The 13161-nt window shown below is 40.6% G+C and overlaps 1 protein-coding gene across 3 annotated transcripts; it reads right to left on the bottom strand.

The window, feature by feature from the left end:
* Positions 1-803: 803 nt before the first annotated feature.
* On the bottom strand, positions 804-13083 carry LOC124148581 (NFX1-type zinc finger-containing protein 1-like). Of its 3 annotated transcripts, none has more exons than XM_046519735.2 (4): positions 12878-13083; positions 7301-7366; positions 1346-6765; positions 804-1111 (listed from the first exon to the last, which is right to left on the bottom strand). In XM_046519735.2, the coding sequence occupies exons 2-4, from the start codon at positions 7342-7344 to the stop codon at positions 996-998; spliced, it is 5580 nt and encodes a 1859-aa protein (XP_046375691.1). In that variant the 5' UTR covers positions 7345-7366; positions 12878-13083; the 3' UTR covers positions 804-995. The 3 variants fall into 3 exon arrangements, with proteins under 3 accessions (XP_046375691.1, XP_046375692.1, XP_046375690.1); XM_046519736.2 differs by lacking the exon at positions 12878-13083 and adding an exon at positions 8759-9997; XM_046519734.2 differs by lacking the exon at positions 12878-13083 and adding an exon at positions 7629-8259.
* Between the last annotated feature and the right edge of the window lie 78 nt (positions 13084-13161).

Raw genomic sequence — 13161 nt, 5'->3', positions numbered from 1 at the left:
ATTAAGGATGAATTTCGTGTTAGATATCATAAATATGTATTAAATATGAACAGGAAAAATTAAATAATATAAAGTTGAACAATATTCATAAAAAAAGATGTTAATAGTTCTAATTTCAAACAAATTTTTATGCTTGAACATAATGTTAAGTGTACATATCACATTAAAAAAAGCATAAACATATTAACAATAAAAAATATACAGTGTTTGATCACGAGCAATCCTAAAAGTCATAATTTAAAGAAAAGATGCTGCACACATTTTGAAAAAAGTTCAAATTCATCGACACTGAATACTTGTTTCTACATGACAATGATTTCCATGCAACTTACTCATTGTAGATATCAGTAAATTAGAAAAATCAAATCTACAATTTAGCAGTTAGGCAATAACATTCTCATTGCTGAAGGCTTGTTATTGTAGCAAATGAAATATATGTCTGTAAGTATAGAAGTAACATTTTAATGATAGTAGTGAGTGAGTGAGTGAATATGGTTTTACGCCGCTTTTAGCAATATTCCAGCAATATCACGGCGGTTAATGATAGTAACTGCCTACTTGACTGTTCTTTCAAATGAGTGATTCCAAATTTTCAACGACCTATTTTATACATAGATATTGGCAAATATCTGCTTACTAGTAACACCTTACAGAGAGTCCAGAGGGGCCCAAGATAAACCAGCAACGGAAACATATAATATTTTAGATGGGTTCAATACATAAATACGCACGCACGCACACACACACACACACACACACACACACACACACACACACACACACACACACACACACACACACACACACACACATTCATGCATACATACACGTTAAGGCATTGTTCATATATAATAATGGACCAGGGCAAAGAGTCTTCTCCAGTCTTTCTCATGGCACTCTCCAATTGTCAGACTTGTCAGACTTGTCATTACCCAATACGTGTATTGAGATGCACCATCGGCGAAAGGCATGTACATAGAGAAGAGTCTTGATGTTTATTGTCTTCTCAGTTTAGACAACAGAAGCCTTCGTCGTTGTATCTTGGCATCCCTGGCCTTGCATTTTGGACATGTTGTAAACGGTTGTACATCTCCAGTTGAATACACATGACCTGAAAAAATATATAACAAAAATAACAAATAATCATGATAATGCCTATGTGAATATAATGCAGTGATATGAATCGGGTTGCCTTTATAAAATTGGATACATATGAAATTCTTAGAATAAATAATGTGAAACTGTACCCTTGATAATTTATATACTAAGGATAAAAAGTGCAATTTGTTGACAAATCATGTCTCAGTGATTGGGTGTAAATCGATAAAGATGGTCAAATACACACCTCTCAAGCAGGAAAACCACTTCCCAGACGCAGCTCCTACATTGCATACAAGCTTCAACGTTGCATGTTCAATCTCTTCTACTTTACTACTTGGGATGATTTCTCTCAGTCTTTGAAATATCAGTTTAACGTGGTCCTGCTTCTCTTTTGTGTATGGCTTTCCTGACAACAGAATGTCTTTTAGTTTCGGCACATAGACTTGCATCAGTGTCGCCTGTCTTTCCTGAAAGCAGTCAAGATATAACAAAATTGCTTTGTGCCTGAGGAGTTCATTCTCAGCATCATATTGTTCTTGTTTGCTGAAGACTTGTCTTGGTGTTTTCAGCCATTTGTAGAACATATTTGCCTCTTTTGAGCTTGATTCCTGATCAGTCATAACTGGTATCATTCGATATTTGTCAATAATCTTTTTCAGTGCATCCACAAAGCAAAACTGGTTTTCCAACGCAGAGAGTCCCGCCACTGAGTTCGTGTATGCTTGACGGAGCATCATTGTTTTCACACCATCTTCTTCGTTTTCTTCCTCATCCATCACTGCCATCGTAAGACTGTTTTTCATGTCTGGAACCGTGTCTTTCTTCTCATTACAGAGCTTTTTAACAGATTCAATATTCTTCAAAGTCTTCTTGACCATAGTCCCATACCTCACATTGTGCCTGATCACTGTATCACAATGTGGACAGGACTTCAGTTTGATCTCCTCTGACTTTGATTTCATGTAGTGGTCAAGTTTTGACACTTCTTCAATGTGGCCACAGTCCTCAAGGAAAACAAATCTTGCACCCGGTTTTGGATTTATTTGATTGACTTCAACTTCGTTGCAAATTCCGCATTGCTTGGGGCATGGTTCACCACAAAGGCCAATGCATGGGTGTTTACAAGGTAGTTTCTTCTTACATGGCTCATTGCAGGGTGGTCTGTCACAGGGCTCACTGCACGGCAGTGTACATCTGTGATGCTCACATTGCCATCCACAAGGTTGACTGCATGGATCACACGTCTCATTGCAATATTTGCGGCACTTGGTGTGCTGACAGCGGTTTGCACATGCTGTTCTGCACTGAGGACAATCGGAACATCGAGATCCACATGGATGTCCACATATAAGAGTCTCTTTACACATCTTGCGACATGGTACATGCAGCCTTCCCTCGTGACATCTTGTACAATCACCTTCACATTTATGCCCACATTTCAGAGGTTCACTACATTTGGCTTCACACTGTGCTGATAACTTCCTTGCACAAAGGACATCTCCTATGTGACCACATCTGAATGTCTTCTTAACCTTTGCTGTGCACCCATGACTCATGCCACAGGGGTTTCCACATCTGTGTCCACAATCAAGAAGTTTCATACATTCGGCCTCGCAAGAAAATTCGCTGGGTTCCTTGAAGCAAGGAACCATCTGTTTGTGTTGACATTTTGGAATGACTGTTTCAACACGTATATAGCATTTTCCACATTCTTCATGGCAATACCGAGAGCACGGATGACCTTTGCTGCATTGTTTTGAACATTGCTTCTTACAAATATAGTCCTTGTGTTGGGGGTCATAAGGATGGCAAAGCAGAGCACACACGTGGCCACATTCAAGTCTGAATACACATGGTTTCAGACAACCTCCTTCAGGGGCTTTCTTGAAATCATCTGGGCTTTGAACACTGATTCCTGTTTCTGTTGGGTGGTTCTGGCAATAAAGGTTCAAGGTTGGGCCCACTTTACTGTTCTTCTTGAGGTCTGTCAAGATATCCATCCATAATAAACTCTGCTGGGAAAGAAGCTCAAAGTTGCCAATGACAAAGAGTCCAATCTTTGCTCGTGACAGAGCTACACAAATACGGTTCTCTATTTTCAGAAATCCAACACTTCCTTCAGCATTGCTTCTCACAAGAGATAATAGGATTATGTCATTCTCTTCTCCTTGGTAATTGTCAACGACGGTCAACCTAACTCCTTGGAAATCCGGTTTCATCATTTTCTTCAATTTAAGCAGTTGACCTGAATAGGTTGTAAGGACAGTGATTTGTGATTTTTCATACCCTTGTTTCAGGAGATAACTGCAGAGAGCGACTATGTATGTTGCCTCATATGTATTAGAATGACTCATCATATCCATATCATGTTCCTCTTGGCTGCTGTGTTCTATGAAGAACATGTTGGCAGAAATCCCCTTCACTTTCTCATAGTCAAATACAGATGGGTGATCCTGCAGTTTTGGATATATGTGACGCATCACTGTGGATATTTCTGGCCTCATTCTGTGCTGAAGGGCGAGAGTGTCACAGTGAATTCCATTATCAATCATTCTTTCAAACAATGACAAATCTAGATTAAACTGTTTTGCCAGTTTATAGACTGTTGGGTTTGGCTTCAGTTGTTTGTGGTCTCCAATGAGTATCAGGTGTTCACACTTCTTGCTTAACGTGGTGATGATGTGTCCTTCAAGAACCTCAGCTGCTTCTTCTACCACGATGATACGTGGACCAATCTCTGCAAGAGCCTGCTGATACCTTGCTGCTGCTGTAGTTGTCATGCCAATGACTGTAGCTTCTCGTAATATCTGCATGTCTTCATTCACTTGCAGCTCTTTGTATTCGGCAACAGCTTCTCTGTAGCTCTGTTCTGTTGTGCGTATATCCTTTTGCAACTTTTTACAAAATTTGTACACCCAGTTTCGGTAAAGCTTCCATCTGTCCTCCATTTTTAGCCTCCATGGGTCTCTCACACGTAATGCTGCCATGTCACGCATTCTCTGTGTGGATTTCAGCTGCTTCAGCATTCTTCGCTTAATGTTTTTTCTTGCCTTTTTTGTGAATTGAAACCCTGTAGTGTTCAATGCAAGCATTGGGTTTGTGTCAAATGTCGCAACATCAAAAGCCACATATTTATACCTTTGATTCTGAAGGCCTTTGATCTGCTGTTGTTTCATTTCAAATTCATTGGAGATGTCATCTGTATCCAAGTCGTAAATTTTACGCTGTGCTTGTACCACCTCTGCCTCTTCTTGAATATCGATCTCCATATCTTCTTTGTCATCTTCTTCCTGTTGAAATGCACCTTGGCCCTCATCTCCAAACGTTTCAATTGTCTCTTCCATGCTTCCCACCCCAAGCCATTCTACAATGAATGATCTGGGAAATGGTAAATCCATTTGGCATTCAAGTTGTTGCTGTCTATGCAATCTCTTCATTATTGCTAATAGAGTGTCATAATGTCCTTTATGCATATATGGCTTCAATACATCTTCATGCATAACTGTTTTTTCAGCATCTTCCAATTTCATTCCAGTGTCTTCAATTTGATACTGAAGGTCAAGCATTCTGTGTTTTGTCTCCCATCGCCTTTTACCAACATTTCTCATATCTCGATCTTTGTCCCTGTCCTTCCTGGCACTTTGTCTATGGGCTCTCAATGAGCATCTTTCAAGCTGCTCATTTGAAATTCTGCTGCCAACTCTGATGACACTGCCCTTGTAGAAACCAATAATTCCCTCTAGGAACTGGTCCAAGGCATGATTTGTGTAACACACGATCAACATCGGTGCACGATGCTGCTTTTTCCACATCTGGTCATTATGAAGCAGAGCCTTGACAATTTTCAACCCAACGTAAGTCTTTCCAGTTCCAGGTGGGCCTTGAATGATGGAAAACTCCTTTGTCAAAGCTGTTTTCAGGGCTTGGAACTGTGAATTATCAACATGGAGTATCTCTGGAGAAGGCCAATCAATGTTGTCCAAGACATGAACCCTTTTTGCACATTGTGAACCAAGACTGAAGAAATAGCTAACTTCACGTCGTTGAGTCAGAAGATTTTTATCTTCTCTCAACTCAATGACGTCATCTATCAGTGGGCGCAAATCAAACTTAGGTGATCTTCCATCAATTTCTAATGTTTCTTGGAGATACCTTGGAGGCTTGACATCATTTTTACATGCAACGATGTACCTTTCAAAAGGCAGTTCTCCCTTCTGAATTTTCTGTAATCCCCGTAGCACATGGCGATAAGCTTCAAAGAATGCCGTCGTTTCCACCATGACAAAATTTGTGTCAAACTGTCTCTCGTCAAGGTCTTCAGACTCTTCAAAAAGGACATCAACATACCCCTTTTTCAGTAATATAGGATCTCGCTCTGTAATGGTGGCAAACAGCAGTGTATCAAAATTATCCGTTGAAAGACATACTAAGGATCCATAAATGAGTCTCTTCGTATTTTCCCACCTCACACGTTGAAGATTGCTGACATCAAAAGATAATCTGTGAAGTAGGCCATTGTTTGAGCATAATGTCCTGACAATGTGCACATCTTGATATACTCTGATATCCTTCAATCGCTGCCCACGCTTGCCAGGACCTTCTGCTACAAGGTAAGCTTCTATGCCTTCTCTCAGAGGACAAATGAAATCCTCCCTCAGAAGTCGGAATTGGACATCCAGATAATGGTCCAGATCCCTGTAGCCACCCACAGATTTGTTCTTTCTGAGGAATGGTTTCTCATTGGGATGGATATCATCAGCACTTGGGAAAATAGATACATGTCTGAAATCATCAGGCGGGACTCCCTCTTTGTGTTCATCCCTCTCTGTCCGCCTAGTCCTTTCATGATCAAGCACAGTAATCTTCAGTTCCTGGAGTTCCTTGATGTTTGACAAAATGTCCTGATCAATGATGTCAGATGTTCTTTGCAATTTGTGAATGGCAGTTGTCAAGAGACTTTCCAAACCAAGTACCTTCATTTCCATGGCAGAATGAGGTAGACGAACATAGAGTTCTTTCATGAATATTGTCAGGTCTCTGATTAAGTTTCTTCCTTCAGCTTCACATAACGAAAACAGGTCAAAGCTTTCCAAAACACTTGAAACATGTTCATAAAACTTAGACTCTTGAATAGTCAGTAGAATCCTGTTGAAACTTCCCGGGGCAGTTGTGCAACGACATGCCTTTGCTATGAGACTCGCAATAGTATACACTTCACGTTGATTAAGGGATTGCCGTTTCAAGAAAATGCCAATTCCTTGATCCAATCCAAGTGTCATTACAATAATTGATGGGTCCTTTTCCTTGAGTTCTTCAAGTTGGGTCAAGTTCAGGCCACGTCCACCGCCTCCTCGTCCTCTGCCTCGTCCTCTATGACCCTCTCTGTGATGCCCTCTATCTACATATGTTCCTCTTCCTCTAAAACCCCCTCTGTTGTGTCCTCTACCTCTGCCGTCATAGTATCCACCTCTACCTCTTCCTCCTCGCCATGCTCTTTGTTCACCACTGATTGGTCTGTCTGTCGCCCATGCTCTGAATCCCCCTCTTCCCCTTTCTTCCTGAGATCTTCCCTGGAATCCACCGCCGTCATCTCGTCCTAGAGCTAACCCTCCACTCCGACTGTGCCGATGTTTGTGTTCTACGCTGTCTCTATGCTCGTAACTTCTAGCAGAGAGTTTGAAAGATCATATATTAGTCAATTTTGGCACTATATATCTAAATTGAATTGATACATTTTACAATCAGTTTCGTTACATATAAACATTCAGCACTTAAAATGACAATATATTACATGTTGATAGGGTCCTTTTGAAATAGCATTTTATGTCAAGTTTATAATACGACAATAAACGACAATAAAGGATTTTATTAAGTCTCTTGTAGTGCTTACAAAATGATGAATTGACTCTTACTCTGAACTCCCCGTGAAGATTCCGGGGTAGAATAGGTCTTCAGCAACCCATGCTTACCGTAAAAGGCGACTATGCTTGTCGTAAAAGGCGACTAACGGGATCCGATGGTCAGGCTCGCTGACTTGGTTGATGCATGTCATCGTATCCCAATTGCGTGGTGATATTAATCACTGGATTGTCTTGTCCAGACTCGATTATTTACAGACCGCCGTCATAAAGCTGGAATACTGCTGAGTGAGGCGTTGAACAAGAAACCAACCAACCAACAAACAAACAAACCAACTTACTCTGAGGGAAACAGAGTATCCGGTGATGAGGAACGCCTGTACATAGCTTTGGATTATCCAGTCATTCTAAAATAATAAAAGCAACTACATTTTTTTAAATACATCCAAATGAAGTTCACGAAACCCAACAGGGTAAACAATCATATGTCAGCAAAGAATAAAATATTCTAACTACTTATTGGAACAGTATTGGGTGTGCATAAAGCTCATAACAACAACCAGTTTATTATATAATCGGCCTTGTTCAGAAATAACACACATCAGTATCACGTTGCCTCAGCTCTAGTTTCATTATGTTCAATGTAAGCATTCAGTATAAATAACTTACAGTGTTTGTAAACAGCCTCCTTGACAATCTGCTAGACAAGGACAGAATGCATTGTGAGTGAACAGAACGAGCACTGAATCGAAACGCCATGTATTCATGTCTATTATCTACACACGCAGTGTATATGCCATAACTGCTGGCATGCATATAGACTGTCTCACAGTCCCTGGAGCACATTTTTCCCCCTTCAGCCCATCCCTTTCTGTTATGCAGAAGCCCTAAGTGAAGCCAGTCTAGACTTTCCAACAAAATTGGACGCCTTTTCAAATTAAATGGAGTTATTTTTTGCTATCAATATTATATATTTACAGAGTCTGGGCGTTAGTGTAACATGCATACAACACAGCACAGTGCTAGGTCGATACCACCAGCGCACGGATCACCTTACTGTATGGTGCTAATTAATAGGCACCATGAACAGAACGAAAACTGACTGAGGAGACCCTGATTGAAGGAATAGCCAAATTCCATTAGACGTGAAAAGCAAATTAGCGGTGAATATATAAATGGATTGCTGAAAATCAGAGTGAGTGGGTGAGTTGGGTTTAACGCCGCTTTTAACAGTATTCCAGTCATATCACGGCGTGTCAGCTTAATGTGGGAGTAAAGCCAGAAGTGACGCAGGTCTCAGACGTTTACCACTTCGGTGAAACCCACGAGCACGGGTATGGTGCTGACAAAACTAGAAACATAATAGGGGCGAACCGGGATTCGAACCCACAATCATAGGTATCTGGCGTGCCCAGGGGACGCAACTCTGCACAGCGAATCGCGGCGCCTTAGACGACTGGGCGACCCGTGCCCCCGCTGAAAATCAGAGATTGCACCAGGTATTCGCGAAAATTGTAGCACCACCACTAACTCAGTTTACAGTAGGTAATACTCAATACTATTCTAACAAAGCTAATGTGAAATGACAAGGTAGACACAAGTTTGCTTTGCTTGACAACGGTATAAGGATCTATACGAAACGAATCTTTTTACAGTATTAAAGAAGTTGTTATCCATAAAGTTGTGTCTACCTTGTCATCCGTCGACTTCTAAGTAATGCCTATCAAACAAATGAAGGTGAAATGAACCGTTCAGACAAGGAGTGTACATGTATTATGTGGACACGTGAAAGTACCTACCTGCAATGTTTAGTCTTATCGCAGAGAATGAACCTGCCAAGCCGACCACTCTCCCTTCACAATAACGATTGCAGTTTCCGAGAACTGGCGATATTACTCAGAATATGTCTGACGTCATGTTGAAAGCAATGGTGGGAAATTCGTCTACTTTCGATTTTGCTTTGCAGTTGTATAGGTTTTTTAATCGGGTTTTCATTGTGATCATTGACGTGGTTGTGGTGGGGACATGACTCTATGTATACATTATTTGTATAGGCCTCGGTGTCTACTGGCTGTAATGGTTAGTTAGTCATCGACTGGTGTAGCTCCACTGCAATGAACACCGAGAGCCTAAAATGTTTAAACGACCATATATTTTCAATAAATGTGTGTAAAGCTGTTTGATCAAGTATAAATATTTTAGGGCCAACTTGAGCATATTTATCATTCACCACATGTAGCTGTTTTGTAAAAGAAGTATTTATTGATGCCAGTAAATATCTTTGTCAGTATCTTAATTCCACAGATACTGTTCCTGTAGCCGAAGTCGTCTACTTTGCTGCACAAATCAGTTAAATTTTAAACATGTTTGTTATTTGTGTTACAGAACAGCCGGTTTGAGCAATGCACTGTTACGACAGTGTTAGGGTAGGTAGGCGCCTCCTAACTGTGAGAGTGAGTGAATATTGCTTTCCGCCGCATCATCAATGTTGCAGCTATTTGTATATAGAGTGCATTTAACTGTTTTGTGTTTCATGTACACTGTGTTAGTTGGACAAAAACACGACATTGATTTAATGCATATATGTCAATATGACCCCTTCCAAAAAAGTTTCTTAATCTTCAAAATTATCAGGATCCCTTGTATCCCAGGCTTACATCCGACAAGCAGTGATATAACTGAAATCCTGGACACAGTCGAGACCATCTGCTTGACACTGACACCATAACTCATCCCCATCCTCATCTGTACTCGACTTCCACAAATTCTTATCATGTGAGTGAGTGTTGTTTTACGCTGATGCTAGCCAACTTGCATCACGGGGGCCTATAAATAATCGGGCTGGACAAGGCAATCCAGAGGGCGATAACAGCAGCAACGATCGGGTAAGATGACACACAATCTGCCATTGTAACCACCCGATCCTCAATAATGGGCTCTTGCAACAAGGTTGGGTATGGGGGTTCTTCGGCGTTGGGAGCCCACGGACGATGAGAGTCAGTGTATGGGACATGTTTTGCATGTTTCGATTTTGTTCATAAAAGTTTGTTTGTTTGTTTGTTTCTTGTTTAACGCCTCACTCAGCAATTTTCCAGCTGTATGACGGCGGTCTTTAAATAATCGAGTCTGGACCAGATAATCCAGTGATCGACATCAGTAGCATCGATCCACGCAATTGGGATACGATGACATGTATCTACCACGTCAGCGAACCTGACCACCCGATCCCGTTAGTCGCCTGGACAAGCATAATCGCCTTTTACGGTAAGTGTTGGTTGCTGAAGACCTTTTCTACCCCGGATCTTCACGGGTCTGTTCATAAAAGTCATTTGCACCCTCAATAAGTAAAGCTGTTAAGCAAAAATTATGTTTTCATGGAGCATGCATTATTTCATGGTATTTCAGGATGATAAGATTGCAGGAAATAAAATAGTTTATAAGGAACGCGTGCGTGTAGACATCACTGCTGTAACTGAATGGATATACTGTCAGGAATACTAATATTACTCATTGATGGCTGGCCGGTGTGAATGCAGTGGTAGCCGTCGCGAAAGCAGTAGCAGAATGGACATCAACTGTGTCTAGCTGCAACTGAATCGGTGTTAGATGTGCTGAATTATAATATCCTGAGCGGCAGCAAAACTATCAGTAAATTCAACAGTTTGCTATAGTACAGCTGACTCGCATTACGTGTGTGGGCAGAACGTGTCATGTCAATATCACCTTGCTTGTACATTGCATGTCGCGCCATTGACTTCCCATGTCAGTAGACATGCAGTCAGGTGTGAATTTCAGGTTGCGCCCTGTCTGCCAACGTATACTTTTTTACTGTCATGATTCATGTTTCAAAATAACCTAACCTAACTATTAGTAAACATGTTTGTCACTAAATTTATAACCGCCTCCGTGGTCTAGTGGTATAGCGTCCGCCCGGAGAGCGGAAGGTCCGGGGTTCGATCCCAGGCCGCGTCATACCAAAAGACGTTAAAAGATGGTTCTTGTTGTCTGTCTGGCGCTCGGCATAAAGGGGCTAAAACAAGGACTGGTCGGCTCGGAGTCAGTATACTGTGTCTGAGTTGAGTATTCATGTTAAACTGCGGCATGGTATCTCAGTGTGCTAGCACTATAAATCGGCATCAGTCCGGACTAGTACAAGAAGCCACACACACGTGCATGCACATCGCTATATAAGTGCAATAATCTTGGACGCGACGTTAAACCCAATTTCACCTCACCTCACTAAATTTATGTAATGTACAGTATGTGTGAGGAGATATTTGAACGCGTGCATAATAAATCAGCAGCATCTATACATGACTGTTATACCATTCAACTGTAAGTATTAGAAAAACCAATGTTTACTTATATGGGTGTAAATAATCTAAAATGTTGAAAAATGCTAGTCCGGACTGGTGCCAATTTTATAGTGCTAGCCCACTGAGTAAGTTCGACACATCATAGTTCGATATAACGGTGTTTGACTGTAAATAATACATATGTACGATGATTGGCATCTGTTTTTTCTGAACTAACAATTCAGTAAGTGAATTCAGATAGTCAATCCCCAGTTTCAAACAAAGGAAACATCTAGTAATGAATAGTATTGCTCTCCTCAAATGTTTAAATAAGTATGCAATCCATTACCTACTTTCTTAACGGAAACAAACTTTGGCGGTTAGGTGTTAAAAGTGTTATGTAGATTTGTTACAGAACAGCTGGTTGTGTCATGTACTGTCAGGCCGGTGTTTGGGTAGGGAGGTGCATCTCCTAACTGTATGAGTGAGTGTATATTGTTTTCCGCCGCATCAATAAGGTTGCAGCTATTCTCGGCGAATATAACTGTATGAGTGTATTTAAATTGTGTGTCATGTACACCGTGCTGGTTTGCACACAGATATTAATCAATTGCATGTTTGCCTATTTGACCGCTTTCAAAACTATTTTATCAGGCTTACATCTTATATCACCATACGGAAATAAGAGTTGATCATTCTTCATTCTCCTTTGTCTTAAAGCTGCCTTACTTCGGGTTTTCCTCTTTCAAGTTGACAAGCAGAGTCCGGAATTATGACGATATAAAAGTGCTAGCCCACTGAGATACCATGCCGCAGTTTAACACGAATACCCCACTCAGACACGGCGTACTGACTCCGTGCCGACCAGTCCTTGTAACAACATATACCATCTTAAAACGTCTTTTGGTATGACGCGACCGAACCCCCAACCTTCCGCTCTCCAAACGACTGAGAAGCAAAAGAAACTATTCCTTAGTAGATTTTATCATATGTTTCATTTTCAATTGAAATTATAAGTGAGCGATATCATATAAAAATGGAACTGTACTGGCCTTAGTCAGCACTCGAAGAATACTACTATATGGTTTAATATTTAAAATATAATTTGATTTGAAACTTGTAAAAATTAAAATCAAACCGCATAATGCACAACTGTTGATGATTGACTTGTTGTCTTTGAAAACAATATCAATATTTTTTTGTTTCGTCACAAATATACAACATTTCAAACATGGTAGTTGTCATTTGTTTGACAATTCATTTCTTACCCCCCGTCTTCATTGAACCATCACATTATAATCAGCTTTTGTTCCGATTTGTTACCTCCTCCTAGAGTCAAAGATACGAATTTGATAAGATTGACTAAACAATGGTGTGTATTACATTGCGCTGTGCACTGATATTGCGACATATTTGTCGTGTATTTGATTTGATTTGAATGTGTATTTTATACACTCGCTTTAACCGGCAAAGTGACAACTTTAGTGGATGTTAATATGTTAGTAAAGGCAAATATTAAGCTTGTTTAATACTTTTATCATCTAATATGAAAATAAACCCGGAAGTTAAGCGAGCCAGTTGTAAATATATATTCAGATAGATAATTGACGTATATGAACATACCTTTTAGCATGTATGCCATAGACTCTGTTAACACAACACAACACAGCACAGCACAGCACACCTTTCCTCACTTCAGCTCTTAGATTTACGTTGTGCTTTTTGTTTAACACCCAGCACAGCATACGAGACAAACACAGCGATTCAATACACACTGCATTTGGTCGTGGGCAGACACAATAACTCCACATCCGGGTCATATCCCAGCATGCATCTATTTCCGACCCGTTATGCCAGGTCATGTCAGAATCACCTTATGCTGTCAGGATACGTTCCTGCAAGGACAC

The sequence above is a fragment of the Haliotis rufescens genome, unplaced genomic scaffold, assembly GCF_023055435.1.
Source record: "Haliotis rufescens isolate VD_foot unplaced genomic scaffold, xgHalRufe1.0.p SCAF_9, whole genome shotgun sequence".
NCBI lineage: Eukaryota > Metazoa > Mollusca > Gastropoda > Lepetellida > Haliotidae > Haliotis > Haliotis rufescens.
The sequence above is the reverse complement of the archived record's forward strand: the minus strand, read 5'-3'. Positions and strand labels throughout refer to the sequence as shown.